This window comes from Jaculus jaculus, chromosome 5 (assembly GCF_020740685.1).
Source record: "Jaculus jaculus isolate mJacJac1 chromosome 5, mJacJac1.mat.Y.cur, whole genome shotgun sequence".
Classification (NCBI taxonomy): Eukaryota; Metazoa; Chordata; class Mammalia; order Rodentia; family Dipodidae; genus Jaculus; species Jaculus jaculus.
In genome coordinates, this window is record NC_059106.1 from 136,084,561 (window position 1) to 136,102,725 (window position 18,165).

Here is an 18,165-nt window from a genome sequence, read left to right on the forward strand (position 1 = left end):
GGATTAAAGGTGTGTGTCTCTCCTTGACTGGCTCTCAGTGCAACTATTTTATTATTTGTTTTTTTCTGAAGCAGGGTCTCACTCTAGCCCAGGCTTACCTGTAACTCACTCTGTAGCCCACGATGGCCTTAGAACTCATAGCAATCTCTTTACCTCAGCCACCTGAGTGCTTGATTAAAGGTTTGACCACCATGCTGGGCTTTCATTTCAACTTTTTTAAAGCCCCCAAAGTACTGCAATTAAAAAAATATATATATATGGGCTGGAAAGATGGCTTAGTGGTTAAGGCCTATGAAGCCTAAGAACCTAGGTTCGATCCCCCAGACCCTATGTCAGCCAGGTGCACCTGGTGATACAAGCATCTGGAATTCATTTGCACTGGCTAGAGGCCCTGGTGCTCCCATTCTCTATATCTCTGTCTCATAAATAAATAAATAGAAATAGAAATAAATACTGCCTTTAATTTTGTTAGCTTGCTAGTTGTGTCATCAGTAGCCGTTTTTAGCCACCTGACCAGTTTTCTCCTAACTACTTGGATGTAACAATTCTATTACCAACATACAGACATGTCAGAGCCTAGAAAAAGATGTCCTGTGGTGCCCCACCTCTAGCTTCAATCGCTTGCACTCACCTACTTAATTACGTTCTGAAGATGGTAAGAGCTCCTCTGAAGAGGATGCATGCAGGGAAAACTCAGAGAAAGAAGCCCCTCAGAGACCACATCAACCTCAGCACCATTCATTTGGCAGGAAACAAATCATCATTCCAACCAGGACTTAGACAACATAAACAAATCTTACTCAAGTTCTAAATTCTCAGGTGAACAGCTCTGGTGCCCAGTGGGTTCCATACTTTTCCTATAGTATAGACATAATTTCTGGACCTCTGGCTATACCAGCTGCCAAACACAGTTTGGCATAGTTCTAGGGGGTCCAGAAGGACCAGTGCCCCAGCAGGTGACTCTGTGCACCTGCACTTGAGGAAGCTATACAACAAGCTCACCCTCAAATCATCAGCCCACATGGTCTCTGGTCTGGCCAGCAAGTAGGCCCCACAGTTTCAGTATACATCACAGGCCCCGGGTCCCATGTCAAAGTCTTTCCAAGTCTTAAAGAGAAACAGGGTCCAAGCAGCTACAACCAGTCTACCTCTGAGACCAGCAGCCAGCTTCAGTGTAGACTCATAACTAATGTATGTCCACTTTTTCCTATTTTAACTTTTGGTTTTTGTACTAGAACAAGTTTGGAAAGTTGAAGTAGGGGAGGATGAGAAATCATTTCAGCATATACTGTTCAGATTCTGCCAATCTTTTATTACATCATAAAAGCAACATTAGGCACTAAATCTTTCAAAATATGTTCTGACCGACTTTCTGAAATTAAAAACTGCATAACCACATCTGTAAGATTTTAATGAACAAAAAAGTTAAATATAAACTTTTATATGCAAAATAGATTATTGTAAAACTGGCAACCTCAGAGCCAAGTACTAAATCTTCCTCCACTGATGTCTGTGTGAGTGGGATGAGGACATGTTAATGAATAAAAATTTAATATCAACTTAATAAATAGAAAAAAAAAACTTTGAGAGAAACTAGCTTTAAATTGAGGAACATCTTTTGAAATAAACAGCTCAGGCCAACCCTGCAGTTCTGAAGTTTTTACTCAAACAGACCTGGACGAAAATGAACATTTACTTCTGGTTACTTGGAATCCAGCTTCGGAAGTAGCCAAGTCATCTCAGTTCCAGAAAGGGAAGAGGACCACGACACCATTCTGAGGATGCATGGACAGCCAGTGTCTCTAGATCACATTTCCATGACATTGTGCCAATGCTGATAGTGTCACACTTCCATCGAAAGGCAACCGGGCCTCAACACAGCACTGTCAGGTCAAGCCTCAAAAGAGGAGAGTCCTAACTTCAAGCCAGAGACGCTCACAAACACTGCCTTCTCTCTCTTGCTGATGCCCCTCTGGGTCTCCAGCAGGAAATGGCAGTCTGGTTAGCATCCCATTCAGAAATAAATAACTCAAGTCATTTAGAGTTAATTATAAAAGAGCAGTGGAAAAAGGTCACTGCTCAATGTTTGCAAAGAGTGAATGAATGCACATGAACAAACACAGAAAACAATACAATTCATAGAATAAATCCTGCATTTCCCACATTCATATGGAAATAATCTTTAAACAAAAAAATATTAGCGTTTGTTCTTGAGTGGGTTGAACAGTTCAGGGCTCCGAGCAGGCACAGCCTTACAAAGAAGGTTGTAAGCAGCCTCTCCACACCTCAAGTCAGGACTATGGTGCAGAAAGAGGCCTTCATGCACTTTTGACAGCTCAGTACCTATGAGAGAACAGAAACGATGCGGGGACTCTAACCCACAATACATGAGGTATATGGAAACACCCATGAAAGAACCACCAGCAGCTAGAAGGACCAGGTGGGGCACTGTCACAGCAACTGCTGATGAAGAATTTCCCACACCATCTTCTTCCGGAAGAGAGGCATCTGGTGCTGCAAAGAATCCCACAAACAGCATTACCAAGTGATATGAACAGCATCCCAAGCTTTAGCGTAACTAAACAATATGGTGCCCATGTCCTTTTTGTCAGCGTTGTCCATGTTACCTCACGGTATAAACTTATGATGCATAATGGGGCTTTTGGGTTTGTTTACACCCAAGACAACCTTGAACTCCTGGTCCTCCTGCCAACACCTTTTCCAAGCAAGGGTTTTTGAGACAGGGTCTTGCTATGCAGTACAAGCTGGTTGCAAATATAGGATTCTCCTACATCAGGCCCCCAATGCTGGGATTACAAAGGCCACATGGTCAGCCTTAAAGTTTATCATTACATTGTGTGTGCCAGGAGTGTTTTTAGATATTAAACCAACAGCAGGATGCAGAATTTATTTGGTATTTATTATGCAGAAACATATTTTGTATGTTTTCTACTTGCAAGCACTTCCAAAACATTCTAAATGAACATAATTTATCTTTACATTAAAAAAATAAACCAGAGGCTGGAGTAAGAGGATCACTCTAAGTTCGAAACCAGCCTGAGACTACATAGTGAATTCCAAGTAATTGTAGGCTAAAGTGAGACCCTACCTCTGAAAACAAAAGAAAGCTGTATGTAGTAGCTTACTCATGGGATGTTGAGGCAGGAGAATCACCATGAGTTTGAGGTCAGCTTGGGCTACAGAGTGAGTTCCAGATCAGCCAGGGATACAGTAAGACTTTGCCTCAAAAAGTACAAAAAGTAACTTTTATTTAAGTAATGAAAAAAATTAAATGTGCTAATATCTCTGTTCTACTGTAGCTTATCCTTCTAAAATCTCATGTCATTAGGCTCAGAGAACAAGCAACTCCTTGCTATTTATAATACAGCTTATAATACTATAAGCTACTAGTGAGTTTCTAATGGATGTATGGCAAAAGTCTTACATGTTCTTAAATTATTTTAAATAATTCAAAACATCCAGGGATGGAGAGAGGGTAGGGATATGATGGAGATCAGAGTTATGAAGGGGAAAGTAGGGGAGGAGAGGAAAATACCATGGTTTGTTGTCTGTAAGTACAGAAGTTGTCAATAAAAAAAAAAAAATATATATATATATATAAACATCCAGGGGCTATGGACATAGATCAGTTAGTAGAGTGCTTATCTAGCATGCACAAGGCCCTGGGTTAGATCCCTAGCACCAAAAAAAATTATGTGTATATAAAATGTATGTATATAAAATAGTGGCACATGCCTGTAATCCCAAAATTTGGAGGCTGGAGGCAGGAGGAACAGAAGTTTAAAGTTGCCCTTGGCTAGTGGATTTGAGGCCAGCATAGGGTATATGCAAGAGACTTTCTGTTTCAAAGGAACAGGAAGATACTTCATTTATACACTTAGTAAAGCTACTGAGATATAATAAGCACTTTATTTGATAACAGAATTCAGGATGGGAGCCCCAAAACATGTGATGGAGTTTCAATATTTAGTGGACAATATCTATCAAAATGAGGTCTAAAGATGAGAAATTACTTTTATTTTTTAAAGATTTATTTATTATTGTTATTATTTTGATGATTTTTTTTTTTGAGGTAGGGTCTCACTCTAGCTCAGGCTGACCTGGAACTCATTATGTTGTCTCACGGTGGCCTCAAACTCACGGTGATCCTCCTACTTCTGCCTCCTGAGTGTTGGGATTAAAGGCGTGTGCCACCACACCTGGCTTAAAGATTTATTTTTATTTATTTATTAGAAATAGTGGGAGAGAGAGAGGGAGAGAGAATTGGTGTGCCAGGGCTTCTAACCACTGCAAACGAACTGCAGACACAGGTGCCACCACGTACATCTGGCTTACGTGGGACCTGGAGAATTGAACCTGGATCCTTAGGCTTCACAGGCATGTGCCTTAACCACTAAGTCATCTCTCCAGCCCTATTTTTATTTTTTTGTTTTCCGAGGTAGGGTCTCACTCTAGCTCAGACTGACCTGTAATTTACTATGTAGTCTCAGGGTAGCCTCAAACTTGTGGCAATGCTGGTACCTCTGCCACCACGCCCAGCTAAGAAATTATTTTTAATGGAAGGTTAGCCTTGCATGTAAAAAGACTGAGAATCCACTATTACAAACAAATTCTCAACAGTTCCCAACATAGTTGAGTTTCCTCCCAAATGTAGTGCTTTGGAATACCTAACCCTAACCAGAAAGAAAAGGAAAGCAGTACTTCATTCATGTTTACACTGTGGCTTATGTTCTCACAGGCTTGGCTTTTCCCTTGCTGCCACACAGTCTCACACCCTCCTTCTAGCTACTATAGTAATAAATAGGAGCCAGTTAATCATGGAGTTCAGAGATAAGGCAACTATCCCACCTGTCACCAGAGAGCAGAATAACCCGAGAAACCCTCGTTCTGGCAAGAGCAGGGTCAGACCCAAGGTTCACAGCAATCATACTGTAGTAGAACAACTAAGAACCTCAAATGTTTACCCTGTATAGTAACAAACACATGAGGAGTGATCTTCACTTACCTGAGTAAAAGTGATAGGTTTGTCCCTAGAAATATAATCTGCATATTTACAAGTAAACATTCCACAATCACTCCCATTCAACTGTTGAGGAATCTCCTAAAATTAAAAAAAAAAAGAAAGAAGGAAAGAAGGGAAGAAGAGGTAAAATATCATTAAATATAAACTCCTTGGGTTCTTTCCAAACATCACGGTAGAACAGCCATATCTTAAAGGTAAATGTTAAGCTGGGTAAGGTGGCTGGCTCATCCCTTTAGTCCCAGCACTCTCAAGAAGTTAAGGTAAGAAGATTACTATGAATTAAAACCAGCCTGGGGTATAGTGAGACTCTGCCTCAAATTTTAAAAAAGGTAAAGTTAAGTCTAAATCTGGTAATATATAAACAGAGATACACACATAAGCAAAATCATTTTTTATCTTTTCAGTATAAAAACCCTTAGCCATGATATCAACTATGAGACTCCCAAAATATTTATAGAAGGGAACAGCAAGTGACAGTACTACTTTTAAAAAAGAAAAACAGAACTGGCATGGTGGCACACACCTTTAATCCCAGCACTTGGGAAGCAGAGGCAGGAGGATAACCCACAGTTCGAAGTTACCCTGAGACTACATAGTGAATTTTAGGTCAGCCTGAGCTAGAGTGAGACCCTACCTCGAACTTCCCCCCCCCAAAAAAAAAACCAGAATGCTTGGGCATGATGGCACATGCCTTTAATCCCAGCATTCAGGAGGCAGAGGTAGGAGGATCTCCCACAGAATGCACTGTGTTACGGAGGTGATGGGAAAAAACAAACTGGAAGGTATGTTACCAGGAACAGGAACACTAGTAAAATTATTTCAAGAGCATTATTAACTTTAAATAGGGTTAAGTGTGGATTAATCAGATATGCTTAAAATATAAGCAAGCTACTTCAATACTGCAGATGCTACTTTCCCTCAGCAGCCAGAATACTAGCCTACTGCTTAGGACCTCTGCAGTTTCAAGTGGGACATCGAGAACTGCCTCAGAAAGCCTTTAAATCTTGACTTGCATGCTCAGTTCTATACCTGAGGCAAAACCAGAACTTAGGATAAGTGGCTCTAAGACTATCAAAAGACAAAGGTGACAGGTTCCAAACCCTCAGGAAGTCAGATGCCCACAAGCCTGTGTTATTCTAACCTTGGCTAGTCCTTTATACACTTGGGTTGTTGGTCATAAGAAGTACAAGGTAGCAGGAGAATGGGAGAGGTGGGCTACACTGCTGAACCACATGATGAATGACAACAAGCAGTTCTCTTTAAACCAGAAACTACTGGGGGATAAAAAAAACATCATGCTTATATATGCTAGGTGCCTCACACAGCTCTCCCAAGGACAGTGCTTTCAAGCAGGCATCACATTGGTCACAAAAAAACTTTATTTACACCTATCGGGGTGAAGCTGGTTGAGTCAATATATAAAGGTTAGGGCTAAAACTAAATTCATGTGGTTTACTTTAAGGGGAGGTCACTAGGACTCAAAAGATGGAGTTATTTTCAAACACTGAACTGAGATTTAAATCTGGCAATACAAAGTTATGTATACCCACATACATACACACAGCAAGAAACAAAAACAAAAAAACCATAAAACCCACTAACATAACAACATACTTGGCTTTTGATGATCCATAGCCTAAGACCTAAAAAAACAAATTCTATTTTATTAGTTTTCTATTGTGCACGTACAGGCAGTTTGGTACCATTATTAGGCTCATCCATGACCTACCCTCTCCCCATTGGCCCCTCCTTGTTGAGGTATATGGGTCGTGCATTGTGGAGTTAGCCCACAGTTACTGGTATGATAAATGTCTGCATATCATGACCCAACATGTGGCTCTGACATTCTTTCCGCCCCCTCTTCCGCAAAATTTCCCTGAGCCATGTTGGGTTCATTTTTGGTCTGCTTCAGTGATGAGGTGTTGGGGGCCTCTGGGGCTCTGGCTCTCTGATTTGGTAGGTGTTTATTTTTCTTTGTGTTGGTCTCCCCCTTTGTGCTGGTATCCGGTTCATCAGGAAAACAGCACCCTTGCTTGTTTTGCCAATTTTCCTTAATTTCAGTAAGGGCACTTTTGAGGTATAATGTGGTGGCTCTCTTTTTAGGATCTGCATCTATCTTTTCTTCCCCAGGATTTGCAGGGCAGCTAGGTGGTCGCCATCTTGGCCCTCTTAGATATATTTTGAATAGGAACTGTAAGCTTTGATTAGCACCAATCAGGAAAAGTAGCTGACTTGAGAGTTACTGTTTTTGTGGGGTCTTTACCCCAATTCTATGAGAGATCTACTGACATATATATAAGGATTCAGCTTGACACAAACACAGCCATCTTGAATTGCAACCATAACTGAAACTGAGCTAACCCTGGTCAGCTTCCCCACAGTTTCCCAGCATACTGTAAACAGACAAAACCAAGGGAATGGCAATGAGGAACTGCATGACCAGGAGTCACAGTGAGTGCTAGACTGTGCCTGAGGTTGCTGCTATCTACCAGCATGAAATAAGCCAAGTAGTTATGGGCTAGGTGAAGTCACTTATTGTGGCCACTAAAAGCCCCTTCCTTCTGACCCAAATCATAGGGATCCACTAGTTTTGCTGTCACCTTCTGTCTATAGTGAATAATAAGCTGCACTCTACAATCATAGGTCTGTCTCTTTATTCTGTCTCAGAGTACTTTGGGTCCATTTTCTTAAGGGAGACAACACTCAATTAGATTTGAATCCAGTTAAAAGTTAAGAAGCCAATATCCTGATTATATTAGTGGCAAAAGATTCAGAAACTCAAGATAAACACTTCAGGACTAGAGGTGTAACATCCATGAGGCCCTAACTTAATCCTTAAGCACCAATACAGATGAATAAATAAATAGACTTTAAAAGGACTCATGTTTGAGTGTATATGAGGAACTCGGGGAGGAAGGATCCCAAGTCTGAATAACACTATACTGTCAATAAGCGCAACGAAGTCTATCATGTAATGATGACCGTCACTTACATGGGGCTTCATGCTGTAGTGGGTCCACTCTAAGAGATTCAGATCAATATTCCTTTTGGTCTTACTTTCATCTTGTAAATACTGACTAAAGAAAATAGCAACAACAAAGAACAAGTATGTCAATGAAGTCCTAGAAGATTAACCATTATGATTACAAAAGATTATGTGATATTTCGTAGGTAAAGTAACTGCATTTTGATTTTTTAAAATATTTTATTTATTCATTTATTTAAGACAGAGGGAGACAGAGAGCACCAGGGCCTCTGGTCACTGGAAATGAACTCCACAGATGCATGTGCCACCCTGTGCATCAGCTTACATGGGTACTGGGGAATAAAACCTGGGTCCTTAGGCTTTGCAGGCAAAGCACCTTAACCACTAAACCTCCTCTCCAGCCCAGTTTTCAGACCTTCAATTCAGCTTTAGGTTTTCTTTTCCTGCTAATAAAAACTGTACCTGCTACAAAATATTGTACAATCTAATTTAAGAATAAAATTAAGCCAGGCATGGTGGCGCATGCCTTTATTACCAGCACTTGGGAGGCAGAGGTAGGAGGTTCGCCATGAGTTCAAGGCCACCCTAAGAATACACAGTGAACTCTAGGTCAGCCTGAACTAGAGCGAAACTCTACTTAGAAAAACAAAGCAAAAAAAGAATAAAATTAAAATGCATAAAATAAAAAGGTAAAGATCCCAAGTAGCCACTTTAGACATAATTACTATCACCTCCATACACACAATTAAAACAATACACACTTTATTCTATTGAAAAGTAATTCAACAGCTCAACACAGTGGTGAAAGCCTTTAATCTCAATACTCAAGAGGTTAAGGCAAGAGGGTACAATTTTGCCGGGCGTGGTGGTGCATGCCTTTAGTCCCAGCACTTGGGAGGCAGAGAGGTAGGAGGATCGCCATGAGTTCGAGGCCAAGCTGAGACTACAGAGTTAATTCCAGGTCAGCCTGAGACAGAGTGAGACCCTACCTCAAAAAAAAAAAAAAAAAAACCCCAAAAACAAACAAACAAAAAAGAGGGTACAATTTGGAGGGAAGCGTGGAGTACACAGTAAGGGGAAAGCAAAACACAGAACACAACAAACTATTTCACTTTACAACTTACTTTTTCTCATTTCAAAATACGAAACAAGGGCTGGAGAGATGGCATAGCGGTTAAGCGCTTGCCTGTGAAGCCTAAGGACCCCGGTTCGAGGCTCGATCCCCCGGGACTCACGTTAGCCAGATGCACAAGGGGACGCACGCATCTGGAGTTCGTTCGCAGTGGCTGGAAGCCCTGTTGCGCCCATTCTCTCTCTCCCTCTACCTGTCTTTCTCTCTGTCTGTCACTCTCAAATAAATAACTAAAAATCTTTAAAAAAATATGAAACAAGAAAAGTGGCTGGCATTTTGTTTTTAAGTCACTGCCATAAAAAGCTAAAGAAGGCAGATGGATGCTGTAGTGCCTTTAGCCCCAGCACTCGCGAGGCAATAGTAGGACTGCTGTGAGTTAAGAGAGACTAGCTGGGTGTGGTGACACATGTCTTTAGTCCTAGCACTCTGGAGGCTGAGGTGGAAGGATCACAGTGAGCTCAAGGCCAGCCTAGGCTAGAGTGACACCCTGCCTCAAGAAAAAAATAGGAAAAAAAAAAAAAAAAAAGAAGAAAAATTTAAAAAGAGACCGAAGCTGGTTGTGGTGGCGCGCGCATGCGAAAGAGAGAGAGAGCGAGCAAGCAAAAAAATATTATTTACGTATCTGAACCCTGACTGGCTACTGGACTGGGGAAGGAGGAGGAATCTATGAAAGAAATCAAAATATGTTCATATGTTACATATTATTATTAATTTTCCTAGGTGTGATAATCCAGTATTATTACAGAAAATAATTTATTCTTAGGAGATTCACACTTAAATACTAAAAATAATCAATTCTATCCATTTCTCAAGGTCATCAAATTCAACAATACAGATATCCTAAGCTGAGAATAAGTATTAGACTCTGAAGTACATTCTCAATGGGAGAAATATTGTCAGAGGTGAAATTTGGTTCTTAGGAGGTAATAATTTGAAGAATTTATGCCTCCCAAATTGGGAATAAAAGCATGCACTGCTGCCAGGCATAGAGGTGCAGGCCTTTAATCCCAGCACCCAGGAGGCAGAGGTGAAAGGATCACTGAGTTTGAGGACACACTGAGACTACATAGTGAATTCCAGGTTGGCCTGAGCTAGAGTGGGACCCTGCCTCGAAAAGTAAAAAAAAAAAAAAAAAAAAAAAAGCATTGCTGACCTGAGCTTCATAAAACATTGTTGAATGAATCTTAATTTGGGATTAGGGCAGAATTTCTTAACAACTGCTAAAATAGCCCTAAATACACTTCTTACATCTTGTAGTACAAATTTATGTAAAACAATGTTCTCAGCATTGATGATTATAAAATTAAAACATTGATCAACAATGAAAAATTCTGCATCCTGCTGTATCAATTAAGCAGAGATCGAATTCTTCATTTTTTTGGTTTTTCCAGGCTGGCCTGGAATTCACTATGTAGTCTCAGGGTAACCTTGAACTCGCAGCGATCCTCCTAACTCTGCCTGTAGAGTGCTACCATGCCCAGCAAGAGACTGAATTCTTTATGGAAAAAATAAACAAAGGACTGGTAAGATGGCTCAGCAGTTAATGCACTTGCCTAAAAGCCTTAAGACCCCAAGTTTGATTCCCCAGTACCCATGTAAAACCTGATGCACATAGTGGCACATGCATCTGAAGTCCCATTGTAGTGGTTAGAGGTGTTCATTCTCTCTTTTTCTCTTCTATCTCTCTCTGCTTGCAAATAAATAATATTTTTTTAATGTAAAAAGTGAAAAAAAGCACATCTCATTAGTATGCAAATTTTCTGGTCTTTTATAAATGGTAAAATTATAGGTATACCAAAAAATCATTTGTAACAAAATATGTTGATAATAATAATAATGCAGAATCTAAAAAGAAATTGTTTTTAACCAGGTAGGTTGGCACATGCCTTAAATACCTGCACTCAAGAGGCAGAAGTAGGAGGATTGCTATGAGTTTGAGGCCGCCTGAGACTTCATAGTGAGTTCTAGGTTAGCCTGGGCTAGAGACCCCACTTAAAAAAAAAAAAAAAAAACAACAAGAAACAAGCCAGGTATGGTGGTATACACCTTTAATCCCAGCACTCAAGAGTAGGAGGACTGCTGTGAGTTCAAGGACACCCTAAGACTATTTAGTGAATTCTAGGTCAGCCTGGGCTAGAGCAAGACCCTACCTTAAAAAAACCAAAAATAAAATAATTAATGAATTAATTAAAAATTATTTAACAAACTAGGAAAGTAAACTTATTTAAATTACTAAAACAGGGCTGGAAAATGGCTTAGCAGTTAAAGCATTTGCCTGAAAAACCTCCAGGACCCACATAAGCCAGATGTACAAGGTGGATCATGCATTTGGAGTTCATTTGTGGTGGCTGGAGGCCCTGGCACACCCATTCTCTCTCTCTCTCTGCCTCTTTCTCTCTAAGTCTCTCAAATAAATAAAATAAAAATAAATTTTAAATTACTATAACAGCTTGTAAAAATCATTTATACATCAGATGTGGCACGTGTCTGGAGTTTATTTGCAGAAGCAGGAGGCCCTGACATGCCAATACTCTCTGTCCCTCTCTCAATTCTTGCAAATAAATAAATGAAAATATTTTATAAAAAATTATTTAAGAGACTGGAGAGATGGCTTAGTGGTAAAGGTGCTTTCCTACAAATCCAAAGGACTCTTGTTAGATTCCTCAGTACCTACATAAGTCAGATGCACAAGGTGGCACATGTGTCTGGAGTTCATTTGCAGCTGTTAGAAGTCCTGGCATGCCCCTTCTCTCTCTGTCTCTCTGACTGCCTCTCTTTCTGCTTGTAAATAAATTTAAAAAAAAATGTTTAAAAAATATTTAAGTCAGTGAAATATTTAATAAATCATTATTTGTCTCCATCAATGTACAAAATAAGGCATATATGAATGTGTGTGTGTGTATATGTGTGTGTGTGTGTGTGTGTGTGTGTGTGTGTGTGTAAATATATAAAGAGTTTTCTAAAAATCCTATTTTTTAAAAATATTTTTTAGGTCATGTTTATTTGGGAGAGTCACAGAGAGGACACAGAGAGAGACAGCGACAGGGAGAGTGGGTACGCCAGGGCCTCCAGCAACTGCAAACAAACTCCAGATACATGTGCCACCTTGTGCATCTGGTTTACGTGGGTCCTGGGGAATTGAACTAGGGTCTTTTGGCTTTGCAGGCAAATGCCTTAACTGCAAAGCCATCCCTTCAGCCCTAAAAAATTTTTTTATTATTTATTTGAGGGAGAAAGACACACGGGGGGGGGGGGGAGGAATGGGCATACCAGGGCTTCCAGCCACTGCAAAAAAACTCCAGAGGCATGCACTACCTTGTACATCTGGCTTAAGAGTCTTGGGGAATAAAACAAGGTCCTTTGGCTTTGTCGTCAAACACCTTAACTGCCAAGCCATCTCTCTAGCCCCTAAAAGTTCTATTTTTATAATTATCTATAAATCAGATGGTCTGACTTCTGATAGGAACAAATTATAATAAAGGGTACAAATAAATACTGGCAGTCCTAATAGAAAGTAGTCCACTTTCTTTTCCTTCTTTAAAAAAAAATATTTATTCATTTGAGAGGGAGAGAAAAGAAGATAGAGAAAGAAAGAGCGCACGCGCAAGTGAGCCAGGGCCTCCAGCCATTGCAAACAAAATCCAGATGCATGCACCACCTGTGCATCTGGCTTACATGGGTCCTGGAATCAAACTGGGTCCTTTGGCTTTTCAGGCAAATGCCTTAACCACTAAGCCATCTTCCCCAGCAACCCCCCCTTTTTGAGGTAGGGTCTCACTCTAGCCCAGGCTGATCTGGAATTCACTATGTAGTGTCAGGCCAGCCTTGAACTCATAGCGATCCTCCTACCTCAGCCTCCCAAGTGTTGAGACTAGAGGTGTATGTGCCACCATGCCCAGCAGAAAGTAGTCTACTTTCTAGCAGCTGCTGTGAGATCTCCAGAGGGCTAAATGATGAAACCAATGACTGCCTGTCATGCTCTAAAAACTGTTTTGATTTAGAGCATCTAGGTGCCTATGAGCAAGTTTAACAGATGGGCTTAGAATACTAAGATGTGAAAACAGCAAAAGTAGTTGAGGAAGAGAAAGCTCAGTGATAGATGGAAAGGCACAACAAAGACATTATAGAAGTAGAAACACATAACATTCTTCATATGGAGTCCAGAAACACACCTAACATTCTTCATACATGTATAAACTTACTATTATTTTATTGAGACATTCAATAAAATTTTTTTATTGAGGAACTGAGTAAAATTCATCATGTGCATAGCAAAATTTTATATGTATTATGAGTAGTATTAAAGGGATATAGCCTACAACAGGTAGATAAGCAGAAAATTCAATTTTCTTGAATAGCCCAGTTTAGTCAGTTAACAGTTTGCTAATTTCTTTTTTTGTTTTTGTTTTTGTTTTTTGAGGCAGGGTCTCACTGTAGCTCAGTTTGATCTGGAATACATTATGTAGTCTCAAGGTGGCCTCGAACTCATGGTGATCCTACTTCCTCGCCACCATAGATTACACCCTAGATTACAGACGTGAGCCACCATACTTGGCAAAGAACTGTTAAAATAAATTATGGGCATGAGCTAGAGAGATGACTCAGCAGTTAAGAGCACTTCCTGCGCAAACATGGGGCTGAAGGGGGCCTGGGACTGCAGTTGGATTCTCAGAGCACATGTATAATCACTGGCATGACCACACACATCTGTAATTCCAGTCCTGCAGGGAACAGAAACTGGAGAATTGCTGGGGCTTATGAAACTTCCAAAGCTCTGAAATCAGTGAAGAAACTCCATTGCAAAACAAGCAGATGACTGGGCTAGAGGGAGACACTACTTCAAAACAAAAAAAAAAGCAGGTGAGAGCAGTCGAAGGGGACACTCAACATTCTCCTTGGCCTCTGCATAGACGTGGGGTAGCACAATTTCACAAACATGCAAACAGCACACACATGCACTTCACATCACACCTACTGCACATATGTGCACACATGCAAAAACTTCATGGTTTATTATGAGTACATGTTTCACTTATATACCTATATTATATACCTATAAACTTGGGGATGTGACAAGGGGTAACAAATAGAATTTTAAAAGCCCTGGTATACATTATTCTACTATACATAATTGCCATCCTCAGTATCAGATCTCCTATTGTAGTATCACAGTACCTGTGTTTAAGAAACATTTTACTTAATAGTGGCCCCAAAAGGCAGAAGTAGTAATGCCAAGGAAGGTCCAGTGGCACAAAATACAGAGACAGGAGCTGGAGAGATGGCTTAGCAGTTAAAGGCACTTGCTTGCTTGCCAAGCCTGAAAGCCTAACTACCTGAGCTTGATTCCCCAGTGCCATGCCACATAAAGCCAGATACACAAGTGGTGCACATTTCTGAAATTTATTTGCAGTGGCAGGAGGCCCTGGTGCACCCATACTTGCTTTCTTTCTGTATGCCTCTTTCTTTCTCACTCAAGTAAATAAAATACAATAAAATAATTTTTTATTGAAAACTTCCATAATTGTAGACAATAACCCAAGGTATTCTTTAAAAAACAAAGAGAAACCAGGTGTGGTGGTGCATGCCTTTAATCCCAGCATTTGGGAGGCAGAGGTAGATGGATCTCTATGCATTCAAGGCCACCCTGAGACTGCACAGTGAATTCCAGGTCAGCCTGGACTAGAGTAACATTGTACTTTGAAAAAAATAAAAATAAAAACAAACAAAAAAAAAAAAAAACAGAGACAAAGTCAGGCGTGGTGGCACACACCTGCCTTTAAGCCCAGCACTCAGGAGGCAGAGTACAAGGATAAACTCAAGATCACCCTGAGACTACATAGTGAATTCCAGGTCAGCCTGAGCTAGAGCAAGACCCTACCTCTGAAAAACCAAACACAAAAAAACACAGAGACATAAATTTTCACAATACAGACAAAAAAAAAAAAACCTAGCACCATGTAGGGTTTTACACTGTCTGTGACTTCAGAGAGTCACGTGGAATATATGCCTAAAAGATAAATGGAAATTACTACATTTGGAATAGTTGCCTATACAAACTAGATACTTTACAAATTGTTCCTGGGTTCTATAAAGTGAACCCAGCTCTCACGGCAAGCACAGAGATGAGTAGGCTTCAGAAGTCACATAGCCAATAGTCCCTAGTTAACAGTTCTTAGACCATCCAAAAAAAAACTATCAATCCTAGAGAAATCTAATTCACATCAGATTCTAATAGGGTATATTTTACACTGTGACACACATGATAACCTCGTCTTCGACAATGGTACTAAATAGGGCTTCTCAGTTGAAATCAATTATTAGGTTATTTGTAGGTAAAAAGATGGATCCAATGAAGTCCTGAGCCAATGGGAAGTCAGCTTTAATGCTCAGACTGCCATCAACAGCTTACCAGGGATAGACAGAAGCGAGATCACCTGATAAAGTGAATAATTTCACCATGGTGAAGAGTTTCAGACTTTACTTACAGAAGAAGTTCACAGATCCTGTGGCCTTTTTGTCCCATAGAATCCAGATATTTAAGACACTTTTTTCTTAGGTCCATCACCTATAATGGGAAAATGCAAAATCCTGAAACAGACATTTTTCTGCTGCTTGCTTGTTTTCTGTTTTTATTTTTTAATATTTTGGTTGTATTTATTTATTTGAGAGAAAGAGGCGGCAGCAGGGGGGAGGGGGTACCACGACAGAGAATGGGCGCGCCAAGACCTTCAGCCACTGCAAATGAACTCCACAAGCATGCACCACCTTGTGCATCTGGCTTATGTGGGTCCTGGGGAATCGAACCTCAGTCCTTGGCTTTGCAGGCAAGTGACTGAACCCTAAGTGGCTTATTCAGCAACCCCCTTTTTAAGTATTTTTATTTATTTGTAAGCAGAGAGAGGGAGAGATAGAGAGACAGAAAAGCATTAACAGGGTTTCCTGCCACTGCAACGGAACTCCAGATTCATGTGCATCTGACTTTATATCAGTACTGGGGAATCAAATCTGGGCTGGCAGGCTTTATATACAAGCAACTTGATCCACTGTGGGAAGCCGCGCTGGCTTCGTCAGGCTTTGCCATGTCAACTTGTTTACTGCTTTTGTATACTGATTGTCTGCGCATGAGCATATGACCTTATTCCAATATGGCCGCTCACCTATCCCGATTGGGTGATGCAAAGTCGTCCCACAAGACTTAAGCCAATCAGACGACACTGCACATCCACATGACTACAAATATATAAGCTTGGCGCTCTGTAGGGTCGGGGTCCTTCTCTCTTTCAGCTTGGAGCTCCCAATAAAGTGTGCTTGAGAAGAATCCTGTTGTTGTCGTTCTTCCTGCTGGCGGGACCGGCACAACAATCCACTGAACCATCTCACCAGCCCTGCTTTTTTTTTTTGGTTTTTGTTTTTTTGAGGTAGGGTCTCCCTCCAGCCCAGGCTGACCTGGAATTCACTGTGTAGTCTCAGGGTCATTTCAAACTCCTGGCAATCCTCATACCTCTGCCTCCTAAGCACTGGGATGAAAGGCATATGCCACCATGCCCAACTGCTTTTTATGTTTTGAGGCAGGTCTCCTTTTAGCAAAAGGTGACCTGGAACTCATTCCGTAGCATTGGCTGACCTCAACCTCACAGTGATTCTCCTTAGTCCCCTGAGTGTTGGGACTACAGGCATAAGCCACCATACTAGACCAGCACCATCTTAAACAGGAATAAGATTTTATTTTCAACAACAAAAGCATCTTTTAAAAATGACCATAAGAGCCAGGTGTGGTGCTGTATGCCTGTAATCCCAGCACTCCACAAACTTGATTCTCCAAGTCCCACATAAGCCAGATGCACATGGTGGCACATGCATCTAGAGTTCGTTTGCAGTGGTTAGAGGCCCTGGCGTGCCCGTTCCCCCCCAACCCTCTCTATGTCTGTCTGTCTCTCTCTCTCTCTCTCTGTCTCTAATAAGTAAGTAAAAATAAAATCTTAAAAAAGAAAACAACTAAACTGAGAGCTAGAGAGATGGCTCAGAGGTTAGGTTAAGGGAGCTTGCCTGTAAAGCCTAACAACCCTGGTTTGAGCAAGGCAGAGGTAGGAGGATCACTGTGAGTTCAAGGCCACCCTGAGACTACACAGTGTATTCCAGGTTCCAGGTCAGCCTCAGCTAGAGTGAAAGCCTACCTTGAAAAAACAAAAAACAAACAAAAATGACCATAGGCAGGATGGAGAGATGGCTTAGTGATTAAGACACTTGCCTACAGATTCCCCAATACCCACTAACACCAGATGCACAGAGGCACATGCATCTAGTTAATTTGCAGCAGGCTCTGTCTCTCTTCTTTCCAACTCTCTCTGCTTGCAAATAAATAGATATAGACAGATGATAATTTTTTTAAAAGACTATTTGTGTGCTAAAAGATAGCTCAGTCAGCAAAAGTACTTGCCTTGCAGGGTGTGGTGGCGCATGCCTTTAATCTCAGCACTTGAAAGCAGCAGTAGGAGCATCGCCTAAAGTTTGAAGCCACCCTGAGACTACACAGTGAACGCCAGGTCAGCCAGGGCTAGAGTGAAACCCTACCTTGAAAAACAAAACAAAACAACAACAACAAAAAGTACTTGCCTTGCAAGCATGATGGATCTCAGTTCAATCTCTAGTAGACATGTACTGGGGAGGTGGCTGAGTGGATAAAGTAAGTGCTTGCCAAGCAAGTCTAATTACTGGAGTTCAGATGCCCAAACCCCAGGTAAAAGCCAGAATCTGTGCTAGGCTTCTGTAATCCCAGCACACCAACAGCAGGAAGGGAGGCAGAAACAGGAGGATTTCCTGGAAGCTTGAAAATGCAGCAGTGAACAATGAGAGCCCTGCCTCACCCAGGTGAGAGGACTGACTGAGAAGTTGTCCTCTGACTTCTGCATGGTCACCTGTGGATACTGGGGAATGAAACTGGGGCCATCAGGCTTTACATGCAAACACCTGTAGCTGCTGAACCCATCTCTCTAGCCCAAAGCA

At 41.0% G+C, this 18,165-nt stretch overlaps 1 protein-coding gene across 3 annotated transcripts in view; it reads right to left on the reverse strand.

The window, feature by feature from the left end:
- Nucleotides 1–1,291: 1,291 nt before the first annotated feature.
- The window catches only part of Senp2 (SUMO specific peptidase 2), a 77,043-nt gene continuing 60,169 nt past the window's right edge, over nt 1,292–18,165 (reverse strand). For 2 of the 3 annotated variants that reach the window (XM_045150180.1, XM_045150182.1), the window contains 4 exons: nt 15,648–15,727; nt 8,037–8,121; nt 5,027–5,122; nt 1,292–2,514 (listed from right to left, as the gene is read on the reverse strand). In XM_045150180.1, the coding sequence (XP_045006115.1) occupies nt 2,452–2,514; nt 5,027–5,122; nt 8,037–8,121; nt 15,648–15,727 (324 nt within the window). In that variant the 3' untranslated portion in view covers nt 1,292–2,451. Of the gene's footprint in view, nt 2,515–5,026; nt 5,123–8,036; nt 8,122–15,647; nt 15,728–18,165 lie in introns of those variants that run through there. The other variant, XM_045150181.1, reaches the window with a different exon arrangement.